Raw genomic sequence first — 17,024 nt, forward strand, 5'->3', positions numbered from 1 at the left:
CGGGGACCCTCCGCGGCCGCCGTACCGCCGCTTCCGCCCACGGGCCCGCGGCGCTCGCGAGCGGCGGCCAATCAGAGCGCGGCACCGGGAGGCCGCGGGCCAATGGGAGGGCGCGCTCCGGGCGCGGGGCGGGGCCGGGGGCGGGGCCGGGGGCGCGGGCGGGACGCGCGGTCCCTGCGCCCGGGCTGGGCCATGTGCGCGGCCCGGCCCCGGGGCCGCCCCCGCCGGGACCCCCGGGAGCCCCGGCCAGGGCAGCCCCCGCCGCACCGGCAGCGCCCAACTCCCCGCCTGCCGCTCAGGGGGCTGTGGGGACAGAGGGGAAGCGCTTCTGTCCCCCCCCCCCTCCCCCCGGGCACTGAGGGAGGACGGGGCGCAGCGCGTCAAAATGGTTCATAATTTTTTAAAAAAGCCTCTATATTATTAAAATAAATGCAGAGATAAGTTATTTGGACGCATGGGGGTTGCCGGCGAAGCAAGGCGAAGGGAGCAGGGGACTCGCTTTTCCCGCTGCTTCTCTCTCTCTCTCTGGAATTGGGACTCGCAGGTTTTTCCCAGTCCTGACAAACTTGGGCACGGAATTCCTCTTCCAGCGCTACCCCGCACTCGTGTTCTCCCTGCGGAACATTCCGCTCAAGAGCCCACCTGGGTGCTTCCCCCAGGGAAGGCTGAGGCTGCTGAGCCAAGGCTCTGCAGATATTGGGTATTCCCGGGATTTTTTTCCGTGGCTCTCCCGATCCCAACGCACCGCTGGCAAAGGCAGCGATGCCTTTTCGCTCTCCAGGCTGAGCAGGGCTCGCTGCAGGAGGCACAGCGGGAGCACTGATGATGCTGAAGCTCATTAAAGCTGCCCCTGCTCTCGCTGGAGTCCCCGGGAAGCGGCTCCTCCACTGCCATGGGATGGTTTGGGTTGGGAAGGGACCTTAAAGATCCCCCAGTGCCACCCCTGCCGTGGGCAGGGACACCTTCCCCTATCCCAGGCTGCTCCAGCCTGGCCTGCGACACTTCCAGGCATGGGGCAGCCACGGATTCTCTGGGAATTCCATCCCAGCCCGGAATTCCTTTCCCAAAATCCCATCTAACCCTGCCCTATGGTAGTGGGAACCCGTTCCGTGTGTCCTGGCACTGCAGGCCCTTGTCCAAAGCTCCTCTCCAGCTCTCCTTTATCAGAACTTTCTGCACAGAAAAACAGGAGGGAGATAAAAGCAAGGAAAGCCGGAGAGTTTAGGATTTGAAGAAGGCCAGGGGTTTCCCCCAAAGCACATTGTCACAGGCAGAGAGGAAGCTTTCAACCAAGCTGACCATTATTTATTCATTTACAGGAGTTCATTTTCTTTTAAAGTGCAGCAATTAAGAGAACTCTTTGTGTTTTTCCCAGCTCCACTTTCAAATCAAAAACAAAACAGTGAGAGAGACCAGGGAGGGAGCGGAAGAAGGAAAAGACACAAAAAATCCTCCAGAGCCAGTTTCCTCAGCTTTCAAAATAATTAAACCCCTCTGAAGTGAAAGTATGGACATTTTCCCTCCTCTTTCTCCTGTGGAAAGCATCAGGCAGTATTTCCACATCTCCACATTACCAGAGCTGCTTTTCCCTGGGGAATGCCGAGGCAGGAACATCCGGAGCTCTGGGGGCCCCTCCTCACGCCCACCTGACCTGACCTTCCCCAGGGGAGCCCAGCCCTGCTGACAAACCCCACAGGCTTTTCCCTGTGCCCATCCCTCTTCTCTGCCAGGCTCCATCCCGGCCCTTTGCCCTGCTAAAGCCTGGGCTCCCTTTTCCCCCCACCAAATCCCAGAGGGAAATAAAGCAAAGCCCTCCCAGGCTCTTCCTGTCGAGTCACAGGTGGGAGCTTTGCCAGCATCTCCAGCGGAGCTCAATCCCTTTTTTTGGGACAGCTCCAGCACCTGGCTGTGCACAGCTCGCTCAGGGAGCACTCCCAGATCCAGCTGGTTCCTCCAGGAGCTCCTGTGGGGATGGAAAAACCTCCTTTGGGAAGGCAAAGGGCAGAGCTCCACCTCTCCACATCCTCCCCTGGCTTTGCCTCCCCTCCCCACCAGCAAAATCCCCCAAAATTTTGGCACTCAGGAAAAAATGCAGGAGCTGAATCAAAGAAAGAAAAAATAAAAAACCAGCACAGAGAGGGACAGCACCCAAAAATCAACCCCACCCCAGCACCCCAAGCACCTAAAGCTGCATCAGGGGGGTGGCTCCAGTGACAATCAACCTCCCTTTTTTTTTTTTTTTTTTTTAGGGGATAAGAAATTTCCTACTTCGTGCAACTCCCATTTTGTTCTGCTCCCACTGCCGGGTGTTTGCAATTCAACGTGGGCTTGTTCCTAAGATTAGACAGGGAAAAAATATAGGACAGACAAAGGGATGGAATAAAAATCAAGCAGGGTTTGGGAGGAAAAAAAAAAAAAAAAAGAGAAAAAGCTCATGTGCAAAAAGCTTTTAGGAAAGCAGCTCCCGTGTAAACAGCCCCCATTTTAACGGGGAAGAGGCAGCAGAAAAGGGAAAATAAACATATTTAATTGGGTGCTTCTGGTGAATGTTAATCAGGTGGCAGCACCTGGAAATGGATTTTGCAGTTTCCGAGGCAAGGACAGAGTCGTGAAGGGACACAGAGCCCCCAGTTCCAGGAAAGCGCAGGACAGCCCAGGCAGGGGAGTGCAGAGAATTCCAAATCGTATTCAAACTCCTCCTGCACAGCTCTGGCTTGGCCATCACGTGGCTGGAGAGGGTGTCAGGAGGGAATGGGAAGCACAGGGAAAAGCCAGGACGTTATGCAACAGCTGATCAGAGCCTAACGAGGCCCTGCTCCAGCACGTGGAGGTGCTATTTTGATCCAGCACTGGGAATCCAAAAGCCATGGAACGAACAGAGCGGCTCCGGGAGGTTTTGTGCCTCTCCCACAGGAAAAGCCTTTGGGTCGGGGAAGGGTTTTTGGTTGGTTTATAAAATTTCCCAAGGAAAGCCGCTGGTTGCTCTCTCAGGAAGTTTAATATTCAAAGCCTGCTTGGAGCCAGAATTCCAGCCTGGTTTGGGTTGGAAAGGACGTTAAGAGCTCATCTCATTCCAGCCCCTGCCACGGGCAGGGACAGCTTCACCAGACCAGGTGCTCACTAAGGCTTCAGTTCCCGGTTTTAGGATCCCAGCATGTGGTGGCATCACCTCTCAGAGATCCCAAAGACTCTGCAGGATGCCCGTGGAATATTCCAAGGCATTGAGGGACCCACAAACACCAGCAGCCCTTGCTTTTACGGGCACCTTGATAGTGATGGAGAAATAACTCAGTTCCCATCCCTGTGCTCCCTTCCATGCCCGAAATCTCTTATTTTCCAGACCCAATAAAGCCTTTTTTTGCACTGTTGTTTTGTTTTTTTTTTTCCCCCCCAGTTCTCTGTGTTTCCTGCTCTGGTGTTTGTGATGCTCTCAAGAAGCCACAGATCTGTGCTGCTTTCAAACCTTTATTTCTGAGCCTACAGAAAAATAAGCTCCCAGCTCCTGTGATTGCATTTTATGGGCAGGTAAGAGGGAGAGAGGAAATTCAGCATCCACAGGGGGATTATTCCGGTCCAAAAACCTCCGTCCCCACCAATGGGGCAATTCCAAGGCTCACCAGCAGCCAGAGGAGATGGGATAAAATCTCCAGAATTCAACATTTCTCCAAGCAGCACTTGGGGATGCCCAGACCATCCAGCAGCTGTTAACGCTCAAAGGGACGCTTGGTATTTCATTTCCAGAAAAAAACCAGGATCACCCAGTGCCGTGGGAGCTGCAGCACACCGCGAGGAGCGGGAGGAAGGCTGGAATTTCTGTCGGAAGAGCTCCTCAGCCCAGCTCCGAGGTGGTTTAAGGTTCAGCCCTAGAGCTGTGCACCAGAGGGGCTCTGGTTCTTGCACAACGCCGCCAAACTCGTTTCCACTGCGTTACGCAGCCCCGCTAAACGCACAATTCCCCTCGTGAAGGTCCCACATCCCGAATGGAATTCCTGACGCAGCTCACAGAAACCTCCCTGCTTCTCCTCACCTGACCCAGCAGCACCTTCCCAGCTGGAAAGCACAGGGCAAAGCCCGTGGAAGTGGCATCTGAGAATCTCATTGCAGAGCCTGCTGTTTGTGCAAACAACCCCAGGCCTGAAATAGCAGAGGTGTGAAACTGCGCTTGGGAGGAATTCAGGGAAAGTCACAGAGGGAAAAAAAGCAACGTTTCCAAAAGTGAAACAGATCTGGGGATGTGGAATCACGTCTCTGATCTCCCCCCCCTCCTTCCCACCAAGGCCTTTCTAAGCCAAGAGAGGCTTTATCCGGGTGGATTTTCTGGGAAGCAGGGAAAGAAAAGCCTTTTCTGTGGCACTGCCCCGTCCCTGGATCAACCAGCAGAAAACATCGCGGCTGAGCAGGCTCCATCACCCTCATCCTCACCCACAGGGAATTCTCCCCAGGAAAGGCAGCTTGGGCCGAATATCAGAAAACAAAGGGTTTTACCTGCAGTGGAGAGCAGCTCCCAGGAAAGGTGAATCCCTGCAAACAGCCTGGCCCAAACCCATGCTAAGGACAAATGCCCGGCCTGGGGTCACCGAGCCCTGCAGGGCACGGGAGGGACAGAAGCCGCTCACTCATCAGCCCTGTCCTACCCGGAGATGTTCCTTCCCTGCTCCGTCCCTGGGAGTGGACCTGTACCTCCTCAGCAAGCTGATTATGAGGGAATAATTCCCCCGGCCCAGCCAGCTGTTTTAATTAACTCGTTTGCTCATTAAGCTGCTGTGCCCTGAACCCTCCCAGCCCTGGGCAGAGTCTCAGGTGGGAGCTCCTGCAGCTCCAGGCCAGGCCAAATCCACATTTTGTTGTGTTTTGTGCTCAGTGATGGCTCCAGGAGAGCCTGGACCGTGTCCTGGGATATGTGTGACCCAAAAAGGGGCTCCTGTCCCTTTTCCTCCTAGCTTCAGGCATGAGAAGTGCTGTGGGGACACCTGAGGGTCATCACGCTGCCCATAGGGGCTGCAAACCTTCTCTAGGTGTTTGTCATCACCAGCTCCCACCTTTGGTCACTCAGGGCCAGGAGCTGGCCCAGCTGGTGGCTGAAGGAGCTCTCAATTGTCCCTCTTTATCTGTTTTTCAGATCCCATTCCCACAAGGGCCTTTCCCTGTTCTTCTAGGAAATCTCAAGCTCTGATTTTCTCCCCACCTCGAGCCAAATTCTGCTGCCGATCCACTGTGAGCAGCAGAAACTCCTCCAAGAACTGCCTTTCCCCCCAGTAAAACTGAAACCTGGAAGGGAGGATCATGAATCAAAGTCCAGTTGTGACTTTTTTTAAGGGAAAAAAAAAAAAATAAAACTAAAGAAGCCCCTAATGCAGTGATCTGTCTTAGGGCTGTATTTCCAAAGGGGCTTTAAAGCAGGCTGGGGATTTGCAGTGGCCCTGCAGGATGAGCAGCCAGCACGAGCTCCACGTGGGCAGCCCAGGGATGTCACTGCTGTCACTCGTGCTGCCAGGGAGGGAGGGAGGGAGGGCTCTGCTGCTCGCCTCTGCTTTCCCCACAGCCCCAGCTGCAAATTTAGCAACAGCGCCTGAGTTTCTCTTTGTGCTCTCCCACGTCCTGCCCTGCTACAACTCCCGTCTGCCTGCGTGGAGTTCTTCAAAAGCACTGCTTAGCAACCTGGCAGCCTTTGGGCAACGAGGCAGCCAGGGCCTCCTGTCCCCACTCCTGCCATCCCCACTCCTGCCTTCCCCACTTCTGCCTTCCCCACTCCTCCTGTCCCCACTCCTCCTGTCCCCCACTCCTGCCATCCCCACTCCTGCCATCCCCACTCCTCCCATCCCCACTCCTGCCATCCCCACTCCTGCCATCCCCACTCCTGCCTTCCCCACTCCTGCCATCCCCACTCCTGCCTTCCCCACTCCTCCTGTCCCCACTCCTGCCATCCCCACTCCTGCCATCCCCACTCCTCCAGCAGGGAATCCATGGCAGGCACAGGGCCCTGCTCCCTCTCAGTGCCACCCAAGAGCCAGGTGATAACCCAGTGACACTCGTGTCACCTCTTGGCAGAGCTGTGGGCAGACAGAAGGAGCCTCGTCCCTGCTCTCAGCTTCCACAAGGAATATTTCTGTGGAGCAGCATCCTCACTGGAGCAAAGGAGAGGTAATTAGAGAGCCCTCAGTAAAGCTTTTAAGCCACCCAGAGTCCCCCAGAGGGAAGCAGGTGAGACTCCAACAGGCATTGCACAAGAGATACGGATCTAGGGTGGTTTGTTTTATAAAAATATCTCCTCTCCCTTTGTGGTTGGTTGAAAGGGATGGCAAAACAAAGCCAGAGGAGCTCCAAGTCCCTGCTTCCAGCACTCCCAGCCCTGTCTTCCACAGCAGAGCCACCCCAGGACCAGCGTGGACCCTCTGGAGAGCAGAGAAGGGCCTTGGATTGAGGATGAGACCCGAATCTTCTCACTCCAAAGTCTGGAAGCTCTGCCATGTCCCCATCGCCTTCGGCTGGGAGCGGAGCGAGGCAGGATGGGGCAGGTCCAGGACGAGCAGGGAGTGCTGTGAGAGAGTCTGGAGCGAGGGAGAAGAGCAAAGGGGGACAGATAAAAGCACGAGACGGGCGTGAGTCAGGCTGGCACGTGGCCTGTGCCCAGAGCCCCGGAGCAAAGAGGGCATGGAGCGAATTCTGAGCCAGGCAAAAAGCCACTGAAACAAAAGGCAGCCCAAAATAGGCCCTGGCAGACCTGTCTGCTCATCCTTGCCCATACTAACGGGGAAGAGGCAGCAGAAAAGGGAAAATAAACATATTTAATTGGGTGCTTCTGGTGAATGTTAATCAGGTGGCAGCACCTGGAAATGGATTTTGCAGTTTCCGAGGCAAGGACAGAGTCGTGAAGGGACACAGAGCCCCCAGTTCCAGGAAAGTGCAGGATAGCCCAGGCAGGGGAGCACAGAGAATTCCAAATCGTATCCAAACTCCTCCTGCACAGCTCTGGCTTGGCCATCCCGTGGCTGGAGAGGGTGTCAGGAGGGAATGGGCTGTGCTCCTCACTGGCACCTGGTGACACCTGCCCAGGCCAGGGCAGCGCCGGAGCACCCGCAGTGCCCAGGGAGAGCTCCCACGGCAGCCCCGGCTCTCCAGGGACTCCCTGGGAAAGCCACCTGCCCTCCCCAGCGGGGACAGCTCTCTCCAAACACTCCCCAGGAGCACTGCAGGGCTCTCACACCTCCACCCGCACGCCCAGGGGAGAAAACCCCGCCATGGGCAGCGATTGCCGTGCGGCCAATCCACACCTGGAGCTCAGGATGGGGAGTTCAGGCCGGGATCCAGGACCCAGCCCTCCCAGACCGCTGGGGAAAGCTTGGATCCGAAGGGGAGCAGTGTAACTCCAGCTGTTTCTGTCACAAACCCTGCCTGGGGATCAGGGAAGGCAGGGATGCAGGTGTTTTTTGGGAATCACACTGAGGGCACTCCCCAGGGGCAGCCACAGCCCGTTCCCGGGCCAGGAGCCATCCTCCAGCTGCTGTTTCCACAAGGAAGGATCCAAACCCCAAGCCAGCTTTAATTACATTTCTCCTCAGCCTTTCCTCACTGGCAGTCTGGACTTTTAGAGGAATTTTTGCTGTTTGTGGTGGAAAAGGAGACTCCTCCTCAGTGCTTGTCCAGCAGCAGGTTCTGGGCTGGACTGGAGCCCCTGGAGTGACAAACAGCAGGAGAAACAAGGACACAGTGGGGTGATGAACCCTCAGTGCACCAGAGAGCCTCAGAGGTGGGAAGTGCCCTGCCCTATCCATCTCCAGCTCCTTCAGGGGCAGCGTGAGCATCCCCAAATATTTTAGAATAAAAATAAATGAAGGATTTTCAGCTCCATTGCTCCTCTTCCCTTGGCACTGCAGCCACCAACACCAACAACTCCAGCCCCACACCACCATCACGAGGGTGGATCCCTTCCCAACCTCGTGTTTTCCTCACGGAAGTTTGGTGTCTCACCCAGAGGTGCTTCTCTCAGCCCTTGGAGCAGGACACCACCTCCATTTTCACCACTCCAGCTCGTTCCTTCCTCACAAAGTGCTGCAGGGAGCAACCTCTGCTGTACAAACCTGCCCTCCACAGCGCAGGGAGGAGAGCTGAGCCGATTTCCCTGGCGTGTTTGGGGCTCAACTCAACCCCCCTCACCCCAGCAGCTCAAGGGCAGCACGTGGAGCTCTGCCCTGGGAGGGCATCGGGGCATCAGCAGGAGCACAGCCCAGCTCAGAGCCTGCAGGCACGAAAAACCAGCCTGGGACAGGCTGGCACAGCCACGTGGAAAGGGCACCCGGCCTAACTCAGCTCCTGACGCTGATGCTGTGTTTGTACAAGCGCCTCGTTCCCTCCCGGGTGTTTGCCAAAGCTCGGGGAGTTGGCACCGCGGCGAGGAGTTGGCCTTTAATTAACCAAAAGGCAAATACAGGGAGGACGTCAGCAGCCTGGGAGCTGCTCTGCTGCCCTGACAGGAGCTCTCAGCTCCTCTGAGCACCTCACACATCTGTGTCTCTCCTTGGAAATGTCCTTCCCTGGTGGAAAGGGCTTTGCTGGTGCTGCTTTCAGTTCTCCTGGTCCCTTGGAGGCTCCACAAAATCCATCTCCTGTCCCTCTCGTGCTGTCAAACACCCTGAGGACACCACGGTGTCCAGGGCCAGCCAGGGGAGAAGCCACCAGCACAAAAGAAAGCAGAGTTAGGGACAAAACAGCCACGTCAACCACACTGGAAAGGCCCCCCCGGTGTCTGCCTCAGCCCCCGCAGCTGCTGCACAGCACAGCCTGCACCCATCCCCATCCCCACTTCATCGGGATGGAGGGACAGCACACAGGGAATGGCTTCATTCCCCCGCAGGGCAGGGCTGGATGGGATATTGGGAAGGAATTCCTGGCTGTGAGGGTGGGGAGGGGCTGGGATGGAATTCCCAGAGAATCCATAGCTGCCTCTGGATCCCTGGAAGTGTCCAAAGCCAGGTTGGAGCAGCCTGGGATGGTGGGAGGTGTCCCTGCCCATAGGAGGTGTCCCTGCCCATGGGAGGTGTCCCAACCCAAACCATTCTGGGATTCTGGGATTCTAAAATGCCTGATTCCTGCTGTACAGTGTGACCGCAGCTTTCCTACACACACCCCAAATCCACGCTGATTTCCATCACGTGTATTTCAAAGAGGGACAGTAGGGCCAGAAACAACCTGGGAATATCATCGCCCCTGAGAAGAGGGGTAACAAAGTCTCCTGTCGTTTGTTCAGGAGTCATTTCCCCCTCCTCAGCAGTGGCTTCTGCGCTGTTTCCCCAGCTCTGGCACCTCCCGGCCCTGGCTGGCAGGGATGAGCAGCAGGAATTAACTCCTGCCTGCCCCTGCAAGTGTCCGTGGGCTGCAGGGCTGGCCCCGGTGGATCTTCACATGCTTGGCCAAGTGGTCACTGCGGGCAAACTTCTTCTCACAGGCAGAGCACTGGTAGGGCTTGACCCCGGAGTGGGAGCGCTTGTGGCGGGAGAGCTCATCCGAGCGGGAAAACCTGCAGGAGAAGGGAGCAATGCTGGATGCAGCCCTCGCTGCTGGCCAGGACAGGGAACACAGTGAGCCTGGCACGAGGGAGGCTGAGATCTGTCCCTGCCACAGGCTCTTTGTCACCCCACACCCTCCAGAGGCACCCCTGGCTCCCCAGATCAACCCCTCCAAGGATTTGGAAATGGAGGGAAAAGAATTCACCCCTGGAGAACTGAATTTCTTTCCCCTGCTCTCAAAGGACACTGTCCACCTACTTCCTCCATTTTTTTTCCCTCGCTGGAACCTTCCGGCAGCTGAGAGGCCCAGACGCTGAGAAAAAATTGGTTTTTTGGGAAAAGAGCTCAGGCTGGCAGTGGCCAAAGGCCACGGGCCAGGAGCCTGGGTGGGAATGCTTTCCTGGAACTCCCCAGCCAGCCCGGAGCAGCGTCACTGGGGGGGGAAGGTTTGTTTCTCCTGCAGCTGTGGATTCTCCCTGCAAACCCTGAGCATCCCCTCGTTTCTCACAACACCAGTGAAATTTCCAGCCTGGGCTGGACTGGGAGCTGGGAAGGGAGAAGCTGCCTGGGAGATGGGTGAAATTCTGAGCACAGGGGAGGAAAAGCAAACAGAGCCAGCCTGGAGCACAGGACAGAGGCTCCAAGCCAAAGCCAGCACGGTTCTGGGGTGCAGGAACGAGGAGCACAGGGATACCCCAGCTCACACTGCCTGTCTCTGCAATTCCCACACTTGGAGGGGATCAAAAGCCCCAAAAGCCTCGGGAAAGTCCCTTGAACCACGCGGGTGTCCCTCTTAATTCCCCTGCACCTTCCCTCCCCCTCTGGCACACACAGCCCAGACCTGGGGGCACCTGCAGCGGGTTTTTAATGAGTGCCACCCTCCAAGGGAGCTGGAGCGACTCCATGGCTCTGGATGTCTGGGACTCAGGGAGTGCTGGACGGGAGGCCTGGGCTGGATTTGCTCTGCACAGATGGCAGGAGCATCAGGGCAGGAGGGTTTTTCCATCCATGGCTGGGATGTGCCCGTGCAAAAAGCACTGAGCAAGGAGCTGCAGCTGCAGCCCCAGACTGCAGGCAGAGGATTTCGGGGTTCTCACACCTGGCCTGGGAGATTCTGCTCACAAAGGGCTCTGTGGAAACAAAACCTGGCCCAAGGCCACGCTCAGGTCTTTCCCAGCTTTATGGCGAGGAGTGAGTTCCAAGGGCTCGGCTCCCCAAAAAGAGGAGATTCTGCCTCCTCAGAGAGAGGTGACAGATTTATTTAGAGTGAGGGACACTGGAGAGAAGGGACAACCAGGCACAGGTGAGGACATTGCCTGCTGGAAAAGCTGCTCCATGGAGGGGGAGCAGAGCACAGCACACAGGGTTCCATGGTCCGGGCTGGCACCATCCCATTCCTCCTTCCCAGAAGAAGAAGTGACGCTTGTGTGGCTTCTTCTATCCCCTCCCTCAGTCCCCAGGAAAAGGGTGGCAAACCAAACAGAATTCCACACTGGCTGCTGAGGAAGGGCTGAGGCTTTACCTGGGACAAATATTGCCAGGAAAAGCCATTTTGGAGCCCAGATGCTGGAATTGTCCTGAGTTAGACACAGAGAGTTTCCAAAGTTTTCCAAAGTTACAGCATCCCTTGGAAAAGGGGCCTTGCCAGAGGGGGTTTAGGCACCCAGTTCAAGGAGGATTCGGGATGTTGGGAAGTGTCAGCTGCACATCCCCAGCTGCACTCCTGGACTGAGTAAAAACTCCCAAAAACGCTGCACAAACTCCAGCCCTCAGCTCTCCTTCCAAAGATTCCCTCGGGAAAGGCCAGTGGGGACTTTACCCTGGATTTCCACCAGCCAAGAGCTCTCCCGCTGCTGGGCAAGAGCCCCCCACCCTCGGGGACCCCCCACTCACCTCCAGCCGCAGTTGGGCCAGGCACAGGTGTAGGGTTTTTCCCCCGTGTGCCGCCGGAAATGAGCCTTCAGGTGGGAACTCTTGGAATAAACCTTCCCGCAGCCGGGGTGGGAGCAGCGGTGGATGCGGAGCAGGGAAGGGGGGCCCTGCTGGCACCTGGGGGCTGCCTCCGCCTCCTGCACGTCCCCCGGCCCCGTGGCCACTGGCAGGGGGGCAATTCTGACGTATTTTTGGTCCAGGATGGTGCCAGGGGGCTGGAGCTGAGGGAGCAGGGACAGGTTTGGGGCCTGCAGGCTGATGAGCAGCTGGGCCACCCTGACACCCCCACCCTGTGCCAGGGGGGTGACGCTGTCCCTCGGGAGAGGCTGGATCTGCAAGACAACGGGAATGCTGCCAGCAGCCACCGCCTGGCCACCAGCAGCTGTCCCTGCAGCGTTTGGGACATCTCCTCCTCCTCCTCCTCCTCCTCCTCCTCCTTCGTGCACCCTGGGGATGAGCTGTGCCCCAGAGCCCAGCTCAGGTTTGCTCTCCACCTTCCACCCCGCGGGGTGAGGATCACCGGCGTCATCCCTGAGGAACTCTGCCTTCTCCTTGAGGAACTCCTCGATCTCCTCCAGGGTGGGGATGAAGTTCTGGGAGAGGCGGAAGTCAGGCAGCCTGAGCTGAGCCTCGGTGAGATGGGCTTTGGGGGGTTCCCCCTTGGCACTGGACAGCGGGACACTCTCGGCGTGGCCGGTGCTGCCCGCCAGGACATGCCCAGCGCCCTCTGAGTGGCCACATGTCCTGTCACCGCCACATCCAGGCAGAAGGGACGGTGGCATCCTGCACTGCAGGGCACTGGCCAAGTTCTCGAGCAGGGAAGGGCTGGTCAGGGAGGGCAGCAGGTCCTGGCAGCTCACAGAGACCATTTGGTGACTCCCCACAGGCGGCTCTTGGCTCAGCAGCCTCTGGGAGAGCTCAGCTGGGGAAGTCTTCGTTCATCTGCAAGGGAACGGCACCAAGGTTATTTCCAAAGGAGAAAACAAACACGCAAAACTCAACCTTTTAACAAAACCGGGCTGTGCACCGAAAAGAAAACAGCCGAACCTGGCAGCGGCCTTTGTTTTTAAAGAGTCTGCTGCTGAAAAAACACGAGCGGACCGCTTTCCTCTGCCGGCTGCCAGCAAAGAGGCAGATTCCCCCCCGAAACAAACTTCTCTGGGGAGTTCATGGAGGTAAAAACACACAAAGAAACCCTTCATCCCTCCCCGTGCCACCCGCGCCGGAGGGCAGCTCTGCGCTGCTGGATGGCGCACGGGATGACTCCTGATTAACCGGGAGTTAATTGTGATCCAGGAGAGGCCGGTGGGGCTTCTCCGCACTGCAGACGTGGGCAGAGCCATGCCCTGACACAGACACGGGGCTGGCTTAAAGCTGCCTCCCTTCACAGGTAACCAGAGCTCCGAGGTGCTGCTGCCAGCCCGCCCCGGGCGCTCTGAGCGTTGCCCCGGTGCCGGGGGCAGCGCGGTGCCCGAACACGCTGCAGCTCTGCCCGGGCAGCTCTGCCCAGCCCCAGTCACACCTCCGAGAGCGGCTCAGCCTGGCTGGGGTCAGCTCTGAGGGCACAAACAGCGCGTCTGCGAACTGCTGAGAGAGAGCACAGCGTCTCCCGGTGGGAGCTGGGCGGGCTCAGGAGGGGACTGGTGACTGTCCCAGAGCCCACGGGCACAAGGACCTCCCCGAGCAGCCACACTGTCCCTGTCCCCATCGTGCTCCAGAGCACCAAACCACCCAGGGCACAGGGATCTGTGTGCATTTAATGCAGAAATGGAATTTCCAGGGGAGAGAAAACCTTTGTCAAAGTCCCTGAAGAACCTTTCCATGAGATTTCTGTGGAGCTGCAAACCAGTCCGGCCAGTCCTTGTTATCAGTGCCCGACAGGGTCCTGAGAGCTGTGAGAGGGAATTTTTGAGTGCTCTGGATGCCATACAAATGTTCTTCTCCTTAAGAAATAACCCCCACGTCGTTCCAAACCTGCCAGGAACGAGATGCAGGGGCATTCCCAGTGCTGCCCAGTGTCTCCAGCACAGCTCTGCACCAGCAAGTCATGGAGAGCAGGGACTGTCCTAGTCACACGAGAGGTGAGGGAGGTGTTCAGGCCAATCTCAGCCTCCAGGCTTCAAATTTTCACCACAGCCCAAATGTGTGCTCTAAGCCACCCCTTCCAGGCAGTTCCACTCCTTCCTCCACTCCAGTTTTAGGATCTATTTTTTTGTCTCTTCTTCTCCATCTCCTCTTTCTGCAGGGAAAGCCTCCCCCCTCTGGCTACCAAAGGCTTCTGTTTACCTCTTCCACAGTGTCCTAAAACCTGATTTTCCAACCAGATCCTGCAGAGCAGCTCGGGGAGTCTCCATCCCTCCAGCATGTCCCCGGGACAGCTGAATTAAACTCTAAACTCCTCACGGGGTACAACCCTTCTGCTGGGCTGACAGTGGGAATAAAAGCATGACCAGAAGGCAGCAAGGTCCAGAGGCTCGGGACCGGGGAGATCTGAGCGGGGCACCCTTGGGGGAGTTCCTGGAGTGCTCTGCTCCTGTTTCCCATATCATTTGTGGCAGTGCTGACGTCCCAGCTGGCAGAGCAGCGCTGTGGGGCAATGTGTTGCCTGGTGGCACATTCCGTGCCAGCAGACTCCGCAGGTACCTGTCACAGGTGTCACTGCCCCGTCAACCCAAGGCATTTTTGCGAAATGCCACCAGTGCTGTCACCCCAAAGCCGCTGCAAGGAAACGGAGCCCTGGCTCTGTCCCTCACTGCAAGGGCTGTGTCGTTCCCAAGCCTCACTTTGCGTTTCTGTTCCTCCAGTTTTTCCAAGCCCAGGGAGCAGCACATGTGCAGCCCGAGCACATGGAGAACAAGCGGCTCGCCCAAGGTCAGCCAACAACCAGCGGCAGCTGGGAACTCAGCCGAGGGTCACGGCTCCCCTCCCGTGACCGAGCAACGTGAACCAACACCTGTAACCTCCGCAGAGCCGGGAATCACACGGGGCCCGTGCAGAACCGGGGCTCGCCGAGCCTTTGGGGACAAACCAGGCGGTCCCAGGCAGTGCCACGCGTGGCCGATCCCTCGGCGCAAAGCGATGCCCGAGGACAAGCGAGGCTCTGGCTGCACTGCAGCCCCAGCGGGGCTCGGAGCCGGGGCGAGCCGGGGACACCGAGCCCGGTGCTGCCGGTCGCGAACCCCCCGCCCCTGTGCCCCGCGGAGCCGCCCCGGGGAGCGCTGCCGGCGGGACCCCCGCGCCCCCCGCGCCCCTTACCCGGCTCCGCTGCCCGCGGGTCCCGCGGCTCCGCCGGGGGCGGCTCCCGGCCCGCCCCGCCCCGCCGAGGGCTCGGCAGCGGCCGCCGATCCCATTGGCACGGGAACACCCGCGCCGGGAGGGGCACCGGGATGCCCCGGCTCGGTCCGTGCGCGGCTGCTGGAGCAGCTCCCGGAGGAGATCCCGCGACCCCGCCGCTGTTTCCTCTCGCTGCTCGTTTACACTGGAAGCGGTCCAGGTCTCTGCAGCGTTCCAGGAAAAAGAGGCGAGTCCCGGCACGTCGCGGCAGCGGCGGGTGCCGCTGGAATCCAGGTGGATCCAGGTGGATCCAGGTGTGCGGGAGGTTTTGGGCAGGGCCGTAGCGCTCGGATGCTGCTGCTGGGACAAGGAGTGAGGTCCGTCCTTGTCGTGGCTTTGGGGGTCCCTAAGGGGGTCCCTGGGGGTGGCTTTGGGCCACCAAACCACACCAAGTTCCTCTGCCTGGGGAGAAGCGTGAGATTTTGGGCCTGAACAAAACACCTGGGCCAGGGGAAGGCTTCACATTTATAAAATCCAAAACAAAACGAAAGAAAAGCCTCAAAAAAACCTCCAACAGCGAAGGTGCACAGAAAGGGAGGCCCGTGGCTGTTCCCTGAGCGCTGCTGTGTCCCTGTGTGTCACCGACCCCGTGTCACAGCCTCGTGGTCCTCAGCATCACCGCTGATAGCACGCATCAGGTAGGTATCGATAATAACTAATAATATTTATTGATGGCCTTGCAGAGATTGGGAAGGTTTCAGCTCCTCAGAATCCTCAGGTACTCCCGGCTCCGGTGGTTCCAGTCACGGAGGGCTTTGATTTACAGCGTGTCGCAGAATTCCTGGGGACAACAGCCGGGAGCGGCTCCTGCTCGGGGTTTGCACCGCGCCCGGTGGAGCGAGAGGATCGGAGCTTTTTTTGGGGGGAAAAGGAGCGGCAGTGCGGCTCCACGGCCGCGGGGAAGAGCCCGTCCTTTGTCCCGGGGACACCGGTGGCGCTCGGAGCCGGGACACCGCGGCGCGGAGCCCTGCTGGCCACGCTCATTGCCACACCCAGACTCGCCCAGCACGCCGATTTCCCTGCCCATGTCCCCACCCATAAAACGTTCACCCCGCCCTGTGGCCACACCCGCCTGTCGCTGACCTCACTCCCGTCCCTCCCCTTTGTCCCTGGACACGCCCAATGACTCCGCCCCGTTTTTAGCTCCGCCCCGACCCCACCCATGCCCCACCCAGTAACTGGTCCCGCCCCCAAAGCGATCCAAGACCACGCCCCTTGTCCTAACCACGCCCCTAATCCCACCCCTCATTCGCTGGCCACGCCCCGCTCGCCTCCGTCATTCCATGGCCCCGCCCCTCCCTCGGTGGCCACTCCCCTCCCTTGGTGGCCACGCCCCTCCCTCGGTGGCCACGCTCCTCCCTCGGTGGCCACTCCCCTCCCTTGGTGGCCACGCCCCTCCCCGCGCGGTGGTGGCGCCCCCCCGCGGCCGGCCCGGCGCACACGCGGCGCTTTTCCCGTTTCCACACCTTTTATTCCACCCCCCCCCCCCCCTTTTTTCCATAAAAATTTATAATAAAAGCCTTCCTCTCGCGTCGTATACAAAATATTCACTCTACCGAATAAATAAAACACGAACGTCTCGCGGGCAGGATGTGACCTCAAAAGGAAAACCAGCATCCATCCATCCATCCATCCATCCATCCATCCATCCATCCATCCATCCATCCCCCGACCCTTCCCTGTCCGAGGGATTCACAACAGCCTCAGTTACGCTCCCCCTCCTCCACACTCCAAACTCCCAGCTCGCCAAAGGAAAGGTGAGGCAGGAGTCACCTGTCAGGAGAACACCTCATACCGGGAAGAGAAAAGCTCCTGCTCACCAGCTCTGAGGAGCTCGTACCCAAACCTGAGGAGCTCGTACCCAAACCTGTGCTCAGACAGAACCAAATCCTAGAGAAAAATCTGTGGTCGCACAGGGAGTAGCACTAACAGCAGGTGAGGGATGCTCTCACCCAGACTAGAACATCCCTTGCTGGTCTTACATGTGATCCTGGCACAGCAACTGTTCTTAGAAGAAGCCAAAAAAGCCAATTTTGTAAGGATTTCCTCTTCCTCCTGCTCCCTTGCCCTGATCTCATTATAAACCCCAGCTTGCACCCCTCTGCCCCTCTGCTTTATCACCTAGGGGTTTGCAGTGACGAATTTAAGGCCTTTCCCACCAAATCCCTCCACCTGGAGCTCAGTGTGGAAGCACTTTAGGCACCTAAATTATCAAAAGCACTGCAGCATCAGAGCAGCCTCTGTGCAGGGAAAGTT

General features: G+C 58.1%; 1 protein-coding gene and 1 long non-coding RNA gene across 3 annotated transcripts; both read right to left on the reverse strand.

The window, feature by feature from the left end:
• Positions 1-1,283: 1,283 nt before the first annotated feature.
• On the reverse strand, positions 1,284-4,691 carry LOC138098883 (uncharacterized). The gene is made up of 3 exons (XR_011146656.1): positions 4,486-4,691; positions 4,028-4,134; positions 1,284-1,963 (listed from the first exon to the last, which is right to left on the reverse strand). It is a non-coding gene; the product is annotated as an uncharacterized lncRNA (long non-coding RNA).
• Positions 4,692-8,361: 3,670 nt separating this feature from the next.
• LOC138098765 (Krueppel-like factor 15) lies at positions 8,362-14,765 on the reverse strand. Of its 2 annotated transcripts, none has more exons than XM_068995545.1 (3): positions 14,691-14,765; positions 11,397-12,377; positions 8,362-9,514 (listed from the first exon to the last, which is right to left on the reverse strand). In XM_068995545.1, exons 2-3 carry the CDS (start codon positions 12,302-12,304, stop codon positions 9,337-9,339), a joined length of 1,086 nt encoding a protein of 361 aa, XP_068851646.1. In that variant the 5' UTR covers positions 12,305-12,377; positions 14,691-14,765; the 3' UTR covers positions 8,362-9,336. The 2 variants fall into 2 exon arrangements, with proteins under 2 accessions (XP_068851646.1, XP_068851647.1); XM_068995546.1 differs by lacking the exon at positions 14,691-14,765 and adding an exon at positions 14,079-14,469.
• Between the last annotated feature and the right edge of the window lie 2,259 nt (positions 14,766-17,024).

This window comes from Aphelocoma coerulescens, chromosome 26 (genome assembly GCF_041296385.1).
Source record: "Aphelocoma coerulescens isolate FSJ_1873_10779 chromosome 26, UR_Acoe_1.0, whole genome shotgun sequence".
NCBI lineage: Eukaryota > Metazoa > Chordata > Aves > Passeriformes > Corvidae > Aphelocoma > Aphelocoma coerulescens.